We start from the raw sequence: 21,219 nt of genomic DNA on the forward strand, positions 1-21,219 counted from the left end.
GCACCTCACTAGTAGCTATTGCCAATTGTATACTTTCAGGGAGGTAAACAGAAACCACACCAGGGAAATAGTAACCAAAGAGTGGCGGGATTCTTTTTAAAATTTGGGATCTGATACAGCTGATCAAATAAGCAATGATATATGTCCACATATTTGTGTCAATACATATAACACTATTGTACTAAAAGCTGGAAAGCACCTGCATTATTCTTTTTTATATAGAGCAGCTTTTCTTAACCTTAGGAACTCTAAGATACAAGGATTTCAGCTCCCAGAATTCCCCAGTCAGCATGTCTATATTTAGTCACAAAGAAACAAATGTGTGTGTGTAACTTCATTTGCTATACGTTTACACAGCTATGCAAAGTAGTCAGGTGCGAATTTGAGAGAAATTGAGGTAGGATTCCCGTGTGGTATCTCCTGCCTTTATTTTATTTTATTTATTTATTGGATTTGTATGCCGCCCCTCTCTATGGACACCTTGTGATGCTCCAAATGATTACATTTCCCACACCTTCAAATATTATTTGATCAGTTATACCTTTCAACAGTACTTGACCAAACCATCAAAACTTAGCCAATCTCATCTTTTCTCAAATATTAGTTTAGTTTAGTTTTATTGCATTTATATGCCGCCCATCTCCGAAAACTCGGGGTGGCTAACAACAATCATGAAAATATACAATAAAATCCAATACTAAAAGCAAATTAAAACTCCTTAATATATAAAAACCAAACATACATACAAACATACCATGTATACAGTTGTAACGGCCTAGGGAGAGAAAAAAGTCTTAATTCCCCCATGCCTGGCGGCAGAGGTGGGTTTTAAGTAGCTTTCGAAAGGCAAGGAGGCTGGGGGCAATTCTAATCTCTGGGGGGAGTTGGTTCCAGAGGGCCAGGGCCGCCACAGAGAAGGCTCTTCTCCTGGGTCCCGCCAAGCGGCATTGCTTAGTTGACGGGACCCGGGGAAGACCCACTCTGTGGGACCTAACTGGCCACTGGGATTCGTGCGGCAGAAGGCGGTCCCTGAGGTAATCTGGTCCGATGCCATGAAGGGCTTTATAGGTCATAACCAACACTTTGAATTGTGACCGGAAACTGATCAGCAACCAATGCAGACTGCGGAGTGTTGGTGTGACATGGGCATATTTTCTCCCAGTGTGTTACTTCCTCATCCATTTCATATGAGAACCATCTGTTGTTTGGGGAATTATCTTTTGTTATGAGATCCACATTTTGTTGTCTCTTCCAAATTCTGGGACAATTCCAAATGCTTTGTAAGCTTAACCAGAACAAACCTTTCTGCGGGTTTTTTTTAAAATTCACATCCACTCCATCACAGAGAATAAAACTGTATGATACTTTATATCAAACAGCAACCACATTCTGACATTATCTTACTGAAAATCCATAGTTTATTTTCTAATACAGTGTTCCCTCGATTTTCGCGGGTTCAAACTTCGCGAATAGCCTATACCACGGTTTTTCAAAAAATATTAATTAAAAAACACTTTGCGGCTTTCTTCCCTATACCACGGTTTTTCCCACCCAATGACGTCATATGTCATCGGCAAACTAATAATTTTTGCAAATACTGTAAATAACAATTTTTTTTATTGTTAATAAATAATTATGTTTATAAATATCAGGATCACTAAGTGTCTTATTCAATGGTGAGTACCAGTAATAATGGTGAGTAAATGGTTGTTAAGGGAATGGGAAATGGTAATTTAGGGGGTTAAAGTGTTAAGGGATGGTTTGTGATACTGTCCATAGCCAAAAATGGTATATTTACTTTCGCATCTCTACTTTGCGGAAATTCGACTTTCGCAGGCGGTCTCAGAACGTATCCCCCGCGGAAATCGAGGGAACACTGTAATACTAAAATTTTGTACAAAGAAGTCCAAAGAGGAGTATCAGCATTGTGCCAAGCCATTACCTCAATGAGAAAATCACCCATGCGGAGACCAGCTCGCCACGCCACACCTCCTTCATCCACTGATTCCAGGTACTGTAGAGCAGGAAAAGCAGGTGTGGGAGTGAACTCCTCAATTGGGGTCTGCGCTGTAAAGAGAGAGAGGTGTGAAAGGCTGCATCTGGAAATGAGTCCTTGGGAAGCTGGGAAAACGTACAGCCAATAGAAAGTGCATAGTTTTGGAATCTGGCTTTGGAATTCTGTCATACCAACCTTCTAGGAAATGGAATCAAATTTGTGTCAAGCATACAAATCTGTTTCTACTGCCTCAGAGCACATGCACAAAACCTTTGTCCCCTCATTTTGAGTATCCAACATGGAACTCCACATGTTATCTGGGAGAAAAGGAAAGGTTCTAGCCAACCACCAATTTGGACACCTTTGTTAGAAAACCATGCAGTCACATTTTGCACCCATTTCTGTTGATCCAGACGCATCTGCTGATAGCTCCACAACATCTAGGGGGAAAGGACATGGTTCCAATGGGAACTATTTATTCTTTATCGGCTCTACCTAGAGACATACAAAATTGCTGTTAAGCTTTTAGGTTGGTGGGGAACAGCTGTGGAAACATGTCCCTCTGCATGATCAGTCAAAACAGCTAGGGACAACCCTAGTTACCAAGGATGACCTTAAGCCCCCCTCTCACCCTTCGCCCCTCTTAGCACAAAGCCAAATCCTTCGTTGTCCTTCTTCTGAAGCAGCACTGTCTTCTCTTTAATGATGTAATCACTGTGAAAGAAAGAAATGATATGACAGGTTAGGAGTCACATAAAGGGAATTCTCAATTCAGACTTTCCCAGCGTACAAAGAATCAGAATAATATAATATATGGGTCCTGTGTCACTCACAGGTTGCCAACATAGATAGCATCATTTGTGCAGGTAATTTTTGGTGTACCAGGTCTGCACAGCTTGCAGGCTCTAAATCTCTCTTCTTCCTCTTCCCTATACTAAGCCCTGACAGTGCAAACATAGCAGCCGCCTGCTCTCTGTAACAATAGCATCTGTGGGCCAGAGCCAATGAAGACAGCATTGCTTTGGCCAGAATTCCAAAGACACGGTAAGAATTTTGGCTGCATTAAGCCCCACACTGCAAGTAAAAATACTCTACTTGCTCATTACCCAGGGAGGAAACACTGGAAGTCTTAAAGAGTCTCCCCAAAACAAGATGCAAGCATTATACCCTCATTGCAAAAACAGCTATCATCATACAGGAGTGTCTGCTTACTGCCTACTTGAGAAATACTGTGCAAGGTGTATAACATATAGCTTTAGTAATACATACATAACAAGTAACCACAATCTTACTTCAAATATATTATATATTGCATAAGACTTTACTACTAAAGTAAGTAGGGTGTCTAATATAAAAATTGTAATATAATGCATTTATAATGTGATGTCGCTGAATACAGGAAATCTAGTTTGCTGCTCCAGGAAACAATTGTAAAACACAGAATATAGTAGTGTATATTTTTGGTATTGCACTTCCCTTTACATCTCCTACTCTCAATTATGCAAAAGCAATGCAATCAGTTCAGACAGCCACTTGCTCTGGTTGCAGATATAGCTTTTACGAACAGTGCACATCCCCTACTCTTTTACAGGGCTCCAAACTTTCAAATATAATGTGCATCACTCCATGTAAAAGCATAAAGTACAGCAAAAAAAAAAAAAGCTTTAAGTCACTGATGAAATCCACAGCACAGAAAAAAAAGCATGGTACTTAGTTGCCTCACTGTGTGATCAAAGTTGGTATTCTCTCAAAGAACAGACAAATAGTTTTCAGCATAGAACAGATTGACCGGAATCCAGGGGCACTAGTTGTTTAAGTGCCATTCTACAATTGGAGTGGCAACGATCAGCACTGCAAGTTTTTTCAAGGCATCAGATTTCGTTCCAGGTCCATAAAGTTTCCCTTTGCTAGCGTGAATTCCAGCTGCTAGTCATCTTATATATGCTACATTGTTTTTTTATAAACAACTATGTCTGAAAACCCCTATGTTGTACCAGAATGTCACCCACTAAACTATACAAAATCTACAATCCATATAAAATAACTTTTTAGTATTTTTGCTTTTGCTTCTTCCTTCTTCTTCTTCGGCCTACCTGATGTTATCCAAAAGAATAACATCAACAATTTTGCAGGCTATAACAGCTAGTAGGCTTGTGAATTACCCATGCTATACTTATTTCTGCTCATATTTATTTGTATAATTAATGCATTATTTTTTCAAATTATTAAAAATTTAAAAATCAGATATTCATAAACTGTTAATAATATAATAATCTAAATGAATTCACTCTGTGCAGGTGGTTGTCAACTTACAAGAGTTCACTTAGTGACCATTTAAAATTGCAATGGCACTAAAAAAAGTGACTTGTCACCATTTTTCACTTGTGACCATTGTACATCCGGTCACATGATCAAAATCCAGACACCTAGCAAACAAATCATATTTATAATGGTTGTAATATCCTACAGTCATGTGATCACCTTTTGCTACACAACAACAACAACAACAACAGAGTTGGAAGGGACCTTGGAGGTCTTCTAGTCCAACCCACTGCTTAGGCAGGAAGCCCTACACTACTTCTGACAGATGGTTATCCAACATCTGCTTAAAAACCTCCAGTGTTGGAGCATTCACAACTTCTGGAGGCAAGCTGTTCCACTGATCAACCGTTCTGACTGTCAGGAAATTCCTCCTTAGTTCTAAGTTACTTCTCTCCTTGTTTAATTTCCACCCATTGCTTCTTGTTCTACCCTCAGGTGCTTTGGAGAATAGATTGACTCCTTCTTTGTGGCAACCCTGAAATACTGGAAGACTGCTCTCATGTCTCCCCTGGTCCTACTTTTCATTAAACTAGCCATGCCCAGTTCCTGCAACCGTTCTTCATATGTTTTAGCCTCCAGTCCCCTAATCATCTTTGTTGTTCTTCTGTGCACTTTTTCTAGAGTCTCAATATTCTTTTTTGCATTGTGGCAACCAAAACTGAATGCAGTATTCCAAGTGTGGCCTTACTAAGGCCTTATAAAGTGGTATTAACACTTCACGTGATCTTTTATTCTATCCCTCTGTTAATGCAGCCTAGAACTGTGTTGGCTTTTTTGACAGCTGCTGCACACTGTTGGCTCATATTTAAATGGACAACCTTCAGACTAACGAAGTCAATGGGTAAGCCGGATTCACTTAAAACTGAAGAAAAGTCATAAAGTGGGGCAAAATTCACTTAACAAATGTTTTCACAGAAATTTTAGCCTCAATTGTGGTCATAACTTTAGGATACCTATACATGATTTCTGAAACAACTTAAATGTAATACAAGCATGGAAGGTAAGAAATTGTATAGATTCTAGAACAGGCAAGACAAAGATGACAGAAATCTAAAAAAAACCCCAAATTGTGAATAAATAGGATTAACTTGAAAAGTAAGAAGGAACTTCAAGCTGCCAAGTAGTAAGTAGTTAAAGAATGAATGAAATATGTACATGTGTTGAAAGTTAGAAAAGACTAAGTAGCAACTGAATTAAATCTCAGGAGAAGATAATCAACACCAGATTTAAATCACCAAACCCCTGATTTCTTAAAAAATTACTCTTATGAAAAGCTTCTTTTGCTCTACTGATGCATTTTGATTGTGTGTATCAATAGGGAATTTTACTAAATCTCTTTAATACCTATTACTTATACAGTAAGTTGTATTAAACTTAAATGATGGTCTTAAGACTTAGATTGGTCAATAACTCTCTTAAGATCCTATACTGAAGGACTAATTATTCTGGTCTATAAAGGGGAGTTAGGGTCAATTAAACATAATTTCTCAACGTTATGCATAACAAATCCATACCCACCAGACTATATTTGCTTAGTAGATAACAAGTTTGCAGTCATCTTATAAATATTTTCTTGAATCTGCATCAAAACATAGTATTGGGGCAAACAACAGATTCAAAAAGCTAGTATATGAAGTGAATAAGAAATGGAAGGATGCAGACTTCCTAATTTATGCAGATATGCACATATGTCCTCCTTCTCAGATATATTTCACTTACAGAGATATTTCTATAAAGGGCCTAACACTGTCTCACATAGGCAGGAACTGTTGCAAAGAAATGAGATTTCCTGGACAGAGAGCATGATTAGTTGTAGTGAACGGAACAACTCTTAACTCTCCCAATCTGGCATCTCCAGAAATCTCCAGATTATAACTCCTAGAGTTTTCAATGGTATCAGGTTGAAGAAAACTAATATATTATCCAGTGAGTCCACTAGAGAAGGGTGGACTATACATTTGGTTAAATAAATAAATAAATAAAGCGACATACACAACAGCATAACTACTATGTTCAGAAGTGAACAAACATGTGATTTGTCAAGTGTCTTAAAACCTCACCCAATATCAACTAATGCTTAACATGCCCCAAGAATTTCCGAAATTTAACAAGAAACAAACAATAATTCCAATCTCTACTTCTTTATGGGTTTCCATGAGATATCTCTGGGAAATCCTTTGGATCTTTCTTACAGTGATGGCTTCTATAAAAACAGGAGGAAAAAGCAAGCGACTATGAAATTCTGGTGATATACATGGAACATGAGTACCAAGGCAAGTTTTTTTTCCCTTTTGCACCACAATCAATTTTGTAATGGGGAATTTTAGGACTTTCTGGTGTCTCTGAATCATAATTCACTGTATCCTCACTGCAGGTCTGATAGCTCAAAGTTGATGGGATCTAAAGTCAGCAACTTCTTCAACCTCGGCAACCTCTGGAGAATCATGGTTTGAAGGGGGTGTATCATGGAACTAGAGAAGTTTTGCAAATAGGTTGGTGAGTTTTCATTAAAAAGTCCTCCAGGCCGCATGTATTTAGACACATCACCTCAGTATCCTGATGTAGCACCGCAAACTGCAACTGATAGGCTAGCTTTCCATTTCTGATGGAGTCATATGCAGTGAATCCTTGTTGAACAAGGCCTTAGAAACTCTCCATTCTCAAGGGTCCAATCTAGGATACAACCAGATGAGCTTCCTGCCGCTGCAGTCTTCAACAATGCAGTCTAAGTGTAAAAGGATCTGGAATCTCGACCTTCTAATTAAAATGGAAAAGTGCTATCTTCCATCATTAGATGAAAAATGTGAAGAGGTTGGTTTATGTATTCAAAGATAACATTAATGTACTATAAATCTGAGCATGTATGGATTGTGTCATATTCAAATGTCAATGCAGGCCTGCATAAAGTTGCATATTAAGTTATGTGGGGGTTAGGGGAAAGAAATTCACATTTAAAATATACATGCAAGAATCAGCACATGACATCTGATTGAATACAACAAAGTACCAGAAAGGTATCGTCCAAATATATATATATCTGTGTACTGTATATAATTTCATTATCAGCAAAAATATGTTACACACACACACACACAAACACAATCACTAAGCACATCTTCAGATGCCCACAGACATAGATGAGAACATACACATAGAACTGTATATAAGCACACAGAAACATGATATCTTGCATGATGATATAGAAAGTTTATGGAAACGTGCTGCCTTTATGCACACATATGCACAATAAAAAACATATTTTAATACATTTATAGCATTGAGCATATCATGCTTTACAGACTTGCTGTTCAAGCTTTTATGTCCCACTACAAAGGTTAAAACAATACAGAGAGTATGCAGAGAGGATGTAATGCATGAATATCAGATAGGTACAGGCATATTTTCATTTCTTGTTCACAATAGTCTCAGAATATTAAATAGTTTAGACAACAGCATTAATCAACAGCAAACCTGCATACAGCGAATGGCACCCATACATGCCCAGCTGCAGATACACACCCACAGATGTTCATACACACACACACACAAAGCCTTCACAGGCATATATGGATGCATGGCCACACCACAGCAAACACCCAGAATCGATTATTAGATTGCTTTCCGCCTTTCTAAGTCTTCATGCAAAAAGCACACCTCCATATAGACACCATGCCAGCCATTCCCATACATTTTCAAACCTCCTCTACAGAGGCAAAAATTCTAAGGCTCCGAAAACACCCAACAATCCTGATCCATATGCAGAGCTGCATCTGTACATGCAAGCATCCTTACTGACGCACACCCAGAACACACGGACTCCTTTCCAGAAGAGGCATATTAATACCCACCCCCACCCCATCCCCCAACCACAATATGAACGCGCGCTCACATACCTAACATCTCTGGCAAGCACCTTCAACCCATCACACACCGCCAGCATCTCTCCTGCACCCCCACCCCGCGTATCCCACTCGCTATCCATCCATCCATCCGGGCGGGCACGCGCAGGTTGAATGGCCGGATGCATAGAGTAGGTTGGGGAAGGGGGGGGGGGAGTGCTCTGCGTGGAGGGCGCGAGCTGGGAGCCGAGCCGGCAGCTGCGCTGGATGGTTGACTGAATGGCTGCATGAATGGCGGGCGCGCGGGCGGTGAATGGGCTGCGGAGGGCGGGCGCGAGGCGAAGGGATGAATGGGGCGCAGGCGAGGGGCCCGCGAAGCGTGAATGACAACTGGCTTGGGGAGGGGAGACCGAGCATTCGCCGCCGCAGCAGCCGCGCGAGCCGGGCCCCCACGGCCGGATGCTTGCCGATCGGCGTGCTCCTCCATCTCCCACCGTACCTGTAGATGTACCAGACGCTCCGGCGCCGGGGCCCCAAGGCCGGCCAACTCGACGAGAGGGCCGGCTGTTGCTGCTGGTTCCCGCCGCCGTCGTAGCGGGCCATGGCTCTGCTGCTGCCGCCGCGATCCCAGGCTCCCAGCCGCTGCCGCCGCCGCCGTGGGGCCCAGCCACATTCTAGGGGCGCGCGGTGGAATGGGGAGGCGGGCGGGGGGCGCAATAGCAGCAGTAGCAGCGGCGGCGGGAGGGCTGCACCATACTCACATCATGGCACCGCGGGGAAGAGGACGAGGCGGCGACGACGGAGAAGAGTAGGGGGACAGGCAGGCCAACCGGCCGGCCTTGTTCGTTGGCAGCAGAAACCTACTCCAACGCCGCCACCGGAGCGAGCGGGAGAGCGCACGCCGACTAGCCGGCACGCTTGCTTAACCCCTTGCGCACAAGGAGCACCCGGCGACGCCACGGCACTGCAGGAAGCGGGCGGGCAGGCCAGCCAGCTCAGCTCGGCTGTGAGAAAGAGGGTGTGAGTTCCTCGGAGCACGAGCAGAGCGCTTCTTTCGGAAGAGTCGCGTGTGCACAGCCCCCAACTCTTGTTCCACACTACTGTGTAACTTGCAGGCAAGAATTGATTTCCACCATAAGTCATTCACCTTTGCCATAGGTTAGAAAAAGACAAATAAATGCAGTCTCCTTTCCTACATTCAGGTTTACACTAAGCTAGGTAAATGTTCCTAAAATAAAATAAGTTTTGTTTCCTAGTCGTTTTGATAATATTTCATTACAAAGGTGGAATAGGACAGACAAATGAAGAAATTCAGGTGGCACAGAATTGATAGATATACGTACTGTATTTTCTGTATCTGCTACTCATGCAATAAAATAACTTATCCTGGGTCCTAGACATGCTGAACTATACTCTCCCCATTTTGTTCAATCAGTGAGGGCAACATCTGGCTGAAAAAAACTGCTCCGGCTATGCTTGCAACTAACTGCCCTGCTGTGGATTTCTCAGAAGCATCTATTGGGCAGTTTGCACAGCCAGAATACTAATCTACCCTTTTCTGCCTTAATTCATCACAAAACCAGAGATCAACCAATCATATGCCTCCCACAAAGCTGCTCCCTGCAAAGAAAAAGTTCAAGAGTCTTTTAATGTATCTCCTTTGGGTCATTCAATTGGTAACAACCACCTCCATTTTCCAGCCTGCATGCCTATACAGTAATCATTCAACCAAAGACTCCCCAACCTTGACCTTGCCAAGCATCTGAACCGAGTAAGGTCAAATGCAACCCCCTGTTGAGGTTCTGCCTAAATTCTGTGGGAAAATAAACCATCCCTCCAGCTCTAGGAATTTTACATCACACAGGGAGAGAGTTTTAGTTTTAAAGGCTCTTTTTATGAACAACCATCTCAGGAACTGTGGTTGTCTGACTTCTGTTGAGAGACCTAAATCTAGTCTAGCAGTCAAGGCTCTTTCCTGCGAAGCAACTGTGCCAATTCTGGCAGCAGATCCATCCAGATGGATAGCTAGCATCTTGTACTACTGACTGAAAGACATTGTGAATGTATTTCATCTTTTCCTTCTTAATGGGTTTTTTTCCCTTTCCTGGTAAGAGAAAAATCAAAGAAGGTTATAAATGAAAGTGCTGTCACCCAGACACCTTATAAAATTTTGTTAATGAGGCAGAGTGATAAAAGTCTAGCTTTTCTTGGAGCTAAGGGAGTTAGTATCAAAAATCTCCACTGAATGCAATAAAGGCCAGCTTGTGAACGGTCTTATTCTACTTTACTATTTTCAGAATAAGGTCTGATAATAGCTTAGCATTATCTAGGGCAGTGTTTTTCAACCAGTGTGCCGTGGCACACTAGTGTGCCGTGAGACATGGTCAGGTGTGCCGCGAAGCTCAGAGAGAAAGAAAGCAAGAGAGAAAGAAAGCAAGAGAGAAAGAAAGCAAGAGAGAGAGAAAGCAAGAGAGAAAGAAAGCAAGAGAGAGAGAAAGCAAGAGAGAAAGAAAGCAAGAGAGAGAGAAAGCAAGAGAGAAAGAAAAAGAAAGCAAGAGAGAGAAAGAGCGAGAGAGAGAAAGAACAAGAGAGAAAGAAAGCAAGAGAGACAGAAAGAAGAGAAAGAGAGAGAGAGAGAGAGAAAGAGAAAGAGAGAGAGGGAGGGAAGGAGAGAGAAAGACATAGAGGGACGTAGGGAGGGAGAGAAAGAGAGCAAAAAAGAGAGGAAGGAAGGGAGAGAAAGAAAGAGGGATGGAGAGAGAGAGAAAGAGGAAGGAAGGGAGAGAAAGATGGAGGGAGAAAGAAATAGAGCGAAGGGGAGGAAGAGAGAAAAAGAATTTTTTTGTCCAAACGTTTTTTAGCTTTTCCCCCCCCCCTCAATATGCCCCCGGGTTTCGTAAATGTAAAAAATGTGCTGCGGCTCAAAAAAGGTTGAAAATCACTGATCTAGGGAATCTTGTTGCACTTCTTATATCTTGACAGATTCTGTGGTAGACGCTTTCTGCAAAGATCATGGCACATAGGTCAGGAATGACACTGGCCTTATTTTTGAGCAACGGGTTTTATAGTTATATTGCCTACATAGTGCTATAGCCTAGCTCTAAATGTTTGATTTCAGAAGTTGATAGCAGGTTTCTGGAATGAGATTTATCTTCAAACAGAAAGGCACATTAAATTGTTATCCTGAGTTATAGTTCTGTGGAGATATATTTGGGAGTAAACTATCCTGAAGTTGGTAGGGTTTATGAACCATTCCTATTAGTAAAAATCTTACTTTCCTTTATCTTACATTACTCTTCTTCTCAGAGAACAATCTTCAGACACAATTTCACATACCCAAAACATGTAATTCTTACTCCTGTAAAGATGTCTTCCCATAAAGTTTTTAATTTCCCCCCCTCCATACATCAAATGTTTATATCACCATAAACAAAGCGTAGTAAAAAAAATCACACAAAATACCTTGCTTTGAGTTCAGTCTAAATCATTTCTTATCAGTGTCTGCCAGTCTGAACTTCCTTTATCTTTTCACTCAACCCTCCTTTCCTTCCCTCTTTTCCTATCCCATCTAGTTTCTTTCTCTCCCCCTTCTCCACCCTCTATCTCCTACCTTCCTATTTCATCTTATTTCTTTACCCTTCCCTGAGTGAAATGTCTCTAATCCTAATAGTTGGTTATTGAAACAGACTGGCAGTTTCTTTCTGCATTCTTACAGTTTTGCCAAAGCTCATGTTATTATTTTCAATCTAACATTAGAATTAATCTTGGACCTTTATCAGTGCTGCCTCCCTAATATTCTCGTAACCTGGGTTAATCATAATACTTCTGATCCCCCCTTTTCTTTTTAATCTTTGTTCAATCTCTTTTCTAATTAAATTTCTTATCTAACCACACAAAATTTCATCCGTATTTTATAATATTCAGAATCTTTTTTATCTTTAATCTTCATTGTCAATCTATTCATTTCTGCACAATCGAGAATCTTCTTTAGCACTTCTCCTTCCGTTGGAACCACGTTCAATTTCTACTTTGGGGCTAAATATATATCTATGCACATTATTCATACATATAAACAACCAGATTCCTAAGAGAATTTTTCCTCATCTGAATGGATTTTTTTCTGGAAATCTTGATGCAAGGATGTTTTTGGATTTTTTTAAGGAATGACATTTTGGCAAAGTCATAGAATGCTAACCTACCAGAAAGTATATCGGCTGAGATGAGGAAAACATTAAGTGATTGGCGAGCTGATGACTTAAAACAAACTTCCTTGTAAGGCTACCAAAGAATAATCTAGTTCTTGATTTGTGGTTACAGAACCAAATGAGAGAAGATGCCTTCAAAATATACTACATTCTTGGAGACAGAATAGAAAAGATAATTCAGATACCCTAGTCCTAAATGCAAGCATTTGAAATAAAACCTCTCTAAAATGCTTTATACAGATGTTTTAGAAGCAGCTGCAGATCTGATAAATTAAAACAGCTTTCACCAGAAAAGGGTTCGGAGAGCTAAAGCTAACAATGCATTTGCTTGGAGAAAGGAACAATGTACATTTTTTATAAATCAATGAGGAAATATACCTTATCATTTCTACAATACTGCAAGCATGAATGTCCATGGATGAGCAATGAAATGTATATAACATTTACATACAGTAATGTGTACATAATCTTATGTACAATCTTTGTCTATATATTGTGTGTATGGGGATACATACGATATATAGACAAAGTGAACTCATCAAAAGAACTATGATATGTTTATTAACAATGATAATTATCATTCAGGCTACGCAAAAACTTCACATTTCATACAAATGTAGATAACGAAGCTCTAATAATTAAGAAATAACAGAACTTGAGAAAGAGAGCTTGTTGTGCCTAATAATAGAGCCAGCATTGGCTTAATACATTCTTCTCTGGACAATTTTCTGCTAGTACACCATCCCAAATGTTTTTCCTCTGCAGCATTTCAGGTAAATGTTTATCCTCACAAAGCCAGGGCTTATCTCTAAACAGCAGCAAGTGTGATTCACAAAAAAAAAAACAGCTAGAAACATTTCAGGAAGAGAACAAATGAAAGCAAATGTGTATACTGATTAAAATGCTGGAGTAAGAAGGGACAAAGGTTCAAGTCTACTCTCAACCTCAGATGCTCCTGAGGTGACCCTGGGTCAGTCACCATCTCTCAGATTGCTTTACTGGGCTACTGTTGTGTGAAAACTGGAGGAGTTGCCAGCTATATATCACCCTCGACTGTTAGAATATATGCTAGACAAATAATCTAATTAATAAAAGTGAATTGATACCTGCATCTGACATAGCAATTGAACTGATGCATGGGACAAAACAAAAAATGCATTGTATTTGCATTCATCATACTGGCATAATGCTCAGTAATCTCTCTTGCATTGTGAAGAATTAATGCACAGTCCTTACTAATATAAGATGCACAAGCTGTCAAAAAATGTTCATTCTCACCTTTTCCTCTTTCCCACACACAAGCAACTTTCCTGATTTCCTAATTTGCCCTTATTACATTTTTTAGTTTCAACTCTTCTCATTTCCAGATTACTGTACTATCCTCTTCCCTTACATGCAAGTCCTCCCTCCACCCGCCTTTCCTTCCAATTTTGTTCATACTGTTTACAGTATAAGATAAGAACACTTAAGAAAAATTAGTCAATACTGTTGAAAGGGGAAATGTCTCCCGCTACTTTGCCCCTTCTCCAAAGCACTTATTGTAGACCTCTCTCCCTCCCCACCCCATACTCTTGCATTTTCCCCTCCCCACTGGCTTCAAACCCTGCCCACTCACCCAGGATCCTCTGGCCTCATGGTGCTGCCCAAATGGCTCAAGTGGCTGCTGGCCCCCTGGTATGTTCCATCTTCAATGTTTGGCTGAGAGCAAAGGTTGCTGCTGCCTTGGAAAGTTCTGGGATTACTTGGCCCTGGTAGGTAACCCTCCAGGCAGCAATCATGCAAGCCCTGTGTTGAAAAGCTGGAGGGGTGTGGTTGCATAGGATATGCAGACCCTGAAGCATCGCAACTGAGAGCTCTGGCTGAAGTGATCCTGCTTTCAGATTGAAAGCCAGCTGAGTCTGGGACATACTTCCTGCTTGCAGAGCTCAAGGACATTTGCCAAAAGGAGAGAATTGCAGCACAGCCAAATTGGAGCATCAGAGACTTAGAGGCTCGGAATAACTGAGTTCACTAGGGAGCAAGAGCAGAACAGAAGGACCCAGCAGGACAGGAAGGGTGGGAGTGTAGTGGTGGAGTCCAAACTGAACTGTGGAAGACTGTGAATTGAAACAGAGTCACAGTTGGGAATCAAGGGCTGTTAAAAGGGGGGGGGGGGAAGAGATGCTGGTGATAGAAAACGGCACCAGAACATCTTTCTAACAGCATGTGGTCACAAAGGAAGATACGAGTGACAATAGGCTAGATGGGCATTAGCACCAGAGTTTCCTAGTCAAGTATGAAATATGGGGTAGAGATGGGAACCTTTTGGGGGGGCTGAAGGCTGCTAAGAAGAGAATTAGTGCTGGGTGGGCAGAATTTCTCGAGACAGACAGACAGATGTGGGGAATTGGGAGAAATTTTACATTTGTTTTAATTACTGTATTTACCCAAAATATTTAATCACTCGGCTGTTTCAAATCTTATTTGGGTTAAAGTGACATATAAATTACATGGTAAATAAATTACAGTAAATAAAAGGAAGACAGGGTTTCTCCTATTCAGTTATCTCTGAAGTGGGAATAATTGTTTTGTATTTGGAGAAATGAGGCACTCTTTAGTTTTTAACTAAAAACTAGCAGACTAGAAAAATTAAGGCCATGGATTTGGGGGGAGGTGGAGATAAGTCTATTAACGGCAGTGAGAGATTGTCTTATACACAATTCTAATCAATTACTAACCAAATTAATATTAATTTATCAAGTTGGAATATGGCTTTTGACCAGTGTTTATCCATGAATATGCTTGCATATGTGTATGTACATATAGATAAATACTGTATATCCCATTATATACACACACACCTACAGTTATTCATCATGTTTGGGAATCACAAATCCTTGTTGATTTACTGCAGATCAGTGCTGTATTACCAACAGAATTAAATAATTTGTCTTCCTCTGGTTAGCATGTAGGACAATAGAATAAGGGAAGAATATAAAATGGCAATCTTCCCTAAGATACTATGGTAATTTAATTTAAATAGGTAAATATCTTGATCCTGTTTCTAATATAGCTTGCATGACTTTTAAAAATGAGCATTAAATCTTAGGTAGATGCCTCAGTGTATTTGAAGACAAACAATACTTTATACAAAAAGTTATAATACTTCTCGGAGGATTGTTATTAGGGGAAAACAACATGAAGCCTTTTTTTAATTATTTGTTTCCTTAGCTCAAATTCTCATTTTTCTCCCCATACCTGCCCAAGATGCATCCTTGCCCATGTAAAATATAAGATTCCTTGTGAAAAGCTGTGTGGCCAGTTAAACCAGTTAAAGTTTGTCAGATAAATACAGATTTGGATTTGGGTCACTTCAACCTTTGGAGGTTCTGGCTCTACTGCTTGATTCTTATCATTTGTGGGCTGGCGTAAAGTCTATAAACTTAGATTGGAGCGTTTCTACAGGACTTTTAGTTTAGGTTAGTTGAAAACAATCTACAACAATCTTTTCAAGTAAGAGGGACAATAAAATTAGCATCATTTGCTCCACTGTGGAAGCAGTTTCAAGTTTAAAGGAGCCTTTTGTGTTCAGTACTGCCTTATTTATTTGTTTGTTTGTTCATTTGTTTATTTATTTAATTAATTTATATGCTGCTCACTCCAAATGGACTCTGAATGGATAACAACAGGTATAAAAACAATCTAAGTAAAAAAACAATTTAAAAACATCACTAAAATCACACGTTTTGTTGTGAGCCGCCCTGAGTCTTCGGAGAGGGGCGGCATACAAATCTAATAAATTATTATTATTATTATCATTATTATTATTATTATTATTTATTATAAAACCATACTTGCAACAATCAGTCTTAATTCCAGGCCTGCCGGAAAAGCCAGGTTTTAACAGTTTTACGGTAGGGAGGAGATAATGCAAATCTCTGGGGGCAGTTGATTCCATAGGGTCGGAGTGGCCACAGAGAAGGCTCTTCCCTGAGGTCCCACCAACTGACATTGTTTGGCAGACAGGACCTGGAGAAGGCCGACTCTGTGGGCCCTTACTGGCCGCAATGAAGTATGAGGGAGGAGGCAGTCCCGTAAATAGTCTATGTTTTCTAATGCAGGAGTCACCAAACTTTTGGATCTCAACGACCACAAAATTCATAATTTTAAATCCCACGGATCACTAATATAATCTGCCTAATGACCAGCTGGATGAGCATAGCTAGATGGTCATGGGACTGGGTGGGCGTGGTCAAATCAATGTCACTCACATCAAGGGACACCTTGCCAGCCTCTACTCTCCCCTTCACTCCACTCCTTGCCTACCCACTAGGGCTCCTTAGGGTCATAATAGGAAGCAGTTGCTGGAGCTAAGCAACCACCATGAGAGTTGGCCAAACAGCTGGCTCAGTTCAAATTGGATCTGACCAAGAAGGAGATTCAACAGAATCATCTTATTGAAGACTACAAGCATAGGCTTTCCAAGCAAAGGGAAGACCTGCAGAAGTGCAAGGTTAGGTACCGGCACCTGCAGGCTTAGTGGGCTGAGGTGGTCAGCCAGTTCCAGGCCATGAAGCAGTCCCACTGGAACAAGGCCCTCTGGCTCTTGGCCAATAGCAGCACTTCCCCCCAGCCTTCACCCAAAGTCCCACACCAGGAGGCTGAAACAGACACCAAGTCATAATTTCTGCCCCCCTCTGTGCAAAAAGACCCCAATGGGGCAGACTCTGCAGCAACATAAACATTCATTGCAAGTATCCAGCCCAGGGGCTGTAGTCTGAGGACCCCTGATTTAGTGCAATATAAAAAATGCAAATAATTTTTCTGCAGACCATCAAAATTTTCTCAAGGCATTCAGTGGTCCACGGACCACTGGTTGGAGACTGCTGCTCTAATGAAGTGGCGCCAATTTTAACCAATTATTATTATTTTATTATTATTTATTAGATTTGTATGTCGCCCTTCTCCGAAGGCTCACAACACAAAACATTACAAATCCAATGATTAAAACAATTTAAAACCCTTAGTATAAAAAACAACCATACATCTCATACAAACCATACATAAAACCGAAACGGCCCAGGGGAATCAATTTCCCCATGCCTGATGACAGAGGTGGGTTTTAAGGAGTTTACGAAAGGCAAGGAGGGTGGGGGCAATCCTGATCTCTGGGGAGAGTTAATTCCAGAGGGTCAGGGCTGCCACAGAGAAGGCTCTTCCCCTGGGTCCCACCAGACGACATTGTTTGGTCGACGGGACCCGAAGAAGGCCAACTCTTTGGGACCTAACCGGTCACTGGGATTTGTGCAGCAGAAGGCGGTCCCGGAGATATTCTGGTCCGATGCCATGAAGGGCTTTATAGGTCATAACCAACACTTTGAATTGTGACTGGAAACTGATTGGCAACCAATGCAGACTGTGGAGTGTTGGTGTAACATGCGCATACCTAGGGAAGCCCATGATTGCTCTCGCAGCTGCATTCTGCATGATCTGAAGTTTACGAACACTCTTCAAAGGTAGCCCCATGTAGAAAGCATTACAGTAGTCGAACCTCAAGGTGATGAGGGCATGACTGACTGTAAGCAGTGACTCCCGGTCCAGTTAGGGCCGCAACTGGTGCACCAGGCGAACCTGGGCAACGCCCTCCTTGCCACAGCGGAAAGATGGTTTTCTAATGTAAGCTGTGGCTCGAGGAGGACGCTCAAGTTGCGGACCCTCTCTGAGGGGATCAATAATTCCCCCCCCAGGGTTACGGATGGACAGATGGAATTGTCCTTGGGAGGCAAAACCCACAGCCACTCCATCTTATCAGGGTTGAGTTTGAGTCTGTTGACACCCATCCAGACCCTAACAGCCTCCAGGCACCGGCACATCACTTCTACTGCTTCGCTGACTGGACATGGGCTGGAGATGTACAACTGGGTATCATCAGCCTACTGATGATACCTCACCCCATGCCCCTGGATGATCTCACCCAGCGGTTTCATGTAGATATTAAATAGCAGGGGGGAGAGGACCGACCACTGTGGCACCCCACAAGGGAGAAACCTAGAGGGTGACCTCTGACCCCCGACTAACACCGACTGCAACTGACCAGAGATGTAGGAGGAGAACCACTGAAGAATAGTGCCTCCCACTCCCAACCCCTCCAGCCGGTGCAGAAGGATACCATGGTCGATGGTATTGAAAGCCGCTGAGAGGTCAAGAAGCTCCAGGACAGAGGATAAACCCCTGTCCCGGGTCCGCTGGAGATCATCCATTGTTGTGACCAAAGCAGTTTCCGTGCTGTAGCAGGGCCTGAAACCCGACTGTTGAGGGACTAGATAATCAGCTTCTTCCAAGGACCGCTGGAGCTGGAGTGCCACCACCTTCTCAACAACCTTCCCCATAAAGGGAAGGTTGAAGACTGGACTGATAGATGTTGAGAATGGCTGGGTCCAGGGAAGGCTTCTTGAGGAGGGTGTACACAAGTGCCTCCTTGTAGGGAGCCGGGAAGGACCCCCTCCCCAAAGAAGCATTGACAATCTCCTGGATCCAGCTCCGTGTCACCTCCCTGCTGGCCGAAACCAGCCAGGAGGGACATGGATCCAGTAAACAGGTGATGGAAGTCACAGCTCCAATGTCCTTGTCCACTTCATCAGGTGTCACCAGATCACACTCTTCCCAGACAGATGGACAAGTACAGGCCCCAGTCACCTCGACTGACTCATTGTCAGTCGACTCTGTTATCCAATCGGAGTCGAGGTCCGCCCGGATCCGAGCGACTTTATCAGCGAAAAATGTGTTAAAATCCTCGGCACTGCCCTGCAAGGGCTCCCCTACTCCCCTATGGTTAAGAAGGGAGCAGGTCACCCTAAACAGAGCGGCCGGGCGAGATTCCGCTGATGCAATCAAGGTGGCATGATACGCGCATCTTGCCACCTTGAGAGCCACTTTGTAAGTCTTAATATGAGCTCTTAAAGGTGTTCGATTGGATTTGGACTTACTCTTCCTCCATCGCTTCTCTAGACGTCTGTTCTGGCGTTTCAACTCCCGGAGCTCCTCGGTAAACCAAGGAGCTCTCCGGGGTCGACTCTAGTGCCACAGAGAGGTCACAATGGCGCAATCCGGTCAAGAGCCTCCGCTGCAGCCTTATTCCAGGCTACTGCGAGAGACTCTGCCGAACTGTGGACAAGTGCATCTGGAATAACCCCAAGCGCCCTTTGAAAGCCCTCTGGGTCCATCAGGCGTCTGGGGCGGAACCACCTAGTCCGTTCCGCCTCCCTGCAGGGAAGAATTGGGGTGCTGTAAGGAATTTAGATTGCTGCATGGGAGGCAGGAAGAAAATCAGTCATTATCCAGAATTCTCAAAACTTTGCCATTATCTGAGGATGCCCATCACTGATCCTATCCCTCTACAACAGCAACAGCATTGTTGAACATGGTGGAATAAGTTGTATGAATCCAGCTTGCAGGTATGCAGAATCACTTTCCTGAGTGTTGTTCAAATCTAGTACCCTTCATATGTGTTGGGTATACTGAAAGTTATAATGCCAGCACATTTGAAAGACATGAGGGGAAGCTATTTCTTCCTTTCTTAATTAATTAATTGAATTGGGTTTGTTGGTTGGTGTCAAGGACACTGGTATAGGGCAGATGAAAAGAGCATAGTCTTTTATGGGTCAGAGAGGGTCCACCCCAAAGTGCTTTCTGCTAACATCCCAGCTATGAATTTAACTTAGTAACAGCATCTGATTTACTGGGTCAACATTTTAAGCATCCCTGGGTGCCCTAAAACACCTGATATAGCATTGTTCCTGGGAAATTTGAAATAAAGAGCTGCCGAGTCAGCAGTTTAGACGGGAGAGATTAGCGCAGAAATATTGATGCTGGGTCTGTGTTTTTGGTTCTTTGGCATTTGAAAAGGGGAAAGAATCTAAAGCCAGAATTTTTTAAACACCTGGAAACAAAATGACACTGTCTTTGCTTAGGCAAGTGAGCAGGCAAACCTCTGGGGCTGTTTGGGAAAGCAACAGATTCCCGAATGATGAAATCAGAAATCCATGAATATCTGGATTAGGAACAGATCAATGAAGAATTTTTATGGAAGGTATCTATGATTTTTGGATTGTTTCACAATGGAAGATGAGTTTAGTTAGTAGCCCTTAGGGTTGAAGTGAGCAGGTTTTCCCCCCACAATATATAAAATTATTAATAGGAATCCTCTTCCCTCCTAATTTTTTTTGCCCCTTTTTCTAAGGTGAGCGGTCCACCTGGGAAATATTAAAAGCCTAGCCATAGAGTGGCAGAACAACTACCAAACCCAACACGCAGGCTTGCAGGATGCTGAAGATGGAGTGGGGAGGCTCACACTCAAATGCTGAGCCAGAAGCTTCTCGTGAGACTAATCAAGGTACAAAATAATAAAGCACTTTGTAAACTACAAATGCTGTGTCAACGATTCATAGAACTCAATCTGGAAGTAGTGGGCGCTCTTGTAATTAGTCCAATAACAGAAATTAAAAAATTGGCTGCCTCCTCCATATGTAAGTGAAAACAGAGCAGATACTATTTTGTTAGTCTTCTTTTGAAGCAAAGAAAGTGTTCCTTTTGCATTTTCTGAAACTACAGATGGGGAAGGAGAATAATTTTCCACTGCTATTACCAAAACTTTGTCTGAATTATTATTAGCTGTGGTCATAAATTAATAGATGGGCCAAAAACAAAAAAGGAAATGGTTAATACAAGACAATGATACCTGTAACTCTCGCAAATACATTTGAGTAGCAATTTTGGACCTGGCAAAATTTAAGCAGGAAGAGATAGAAAAAACTCAAGATAATAACTATGAATATGCAATTCAAAGCTGGATGCTTTTAAAAAAAACAAAAACAAATAT

At 41.9% G+C, this 21,219-nt stretch overlaps 2 protein-coding genes across 2 annotated transcripts in view; both read right to left on the reverse strand.

Annotated features, from left to right (window-relative positions):
• Positions 1 to 21,219, reverse strand: part of RUVBL2 (RuvB like AAA ATPase 2) — a 615,067-nt gene that overhangs the window by 466,064 nt on the left and 127,784 nt on the right. The window lies entirely within an intron of this gene.
• The window catches only part of SHANK1 (SH3 and multiple ankyrin repeat domains 1), an 80,063-nt gene that overhangs the window by 17,745 nt on the left and 41,099 nt on the right, over positions 1 to 21,219 (reverse strand). The window contains exons 14-15 of the mRNA XM_070729710.1: positions 2,628 to 2,710; positions 1,943 to 2,067 (exon numbers count right to left, since the gene is read on the reverse strand). Coding sequence (XP_070585811.1) covers positions 1,943 to 2,067; positions 2,628 to 2,710 — 208 coding nt within the window. The remainder of the gene's footprint in view (positions 1 to 1,942; positions 2,068 to 2,627; positions 2,711 to 21,219) is intronic.

The sequence above is a fragment of the Erythrolamprus reginae genome, chromosome Z (assembly GCF_031021105.1).
Source record: "Erythrolamprus reginae isolate rEryReg1 chromosome Z, rEryReg1.hap1, whole genome shotgun sequence".
In the NCBI taxonomy this organism is placed as follows: Eukaryota; Metazoa; Chordata; class Lepidosauria; order Squamata; family Dipsadidae; genus Erythrolamprus; species Erythrolamprus reginae.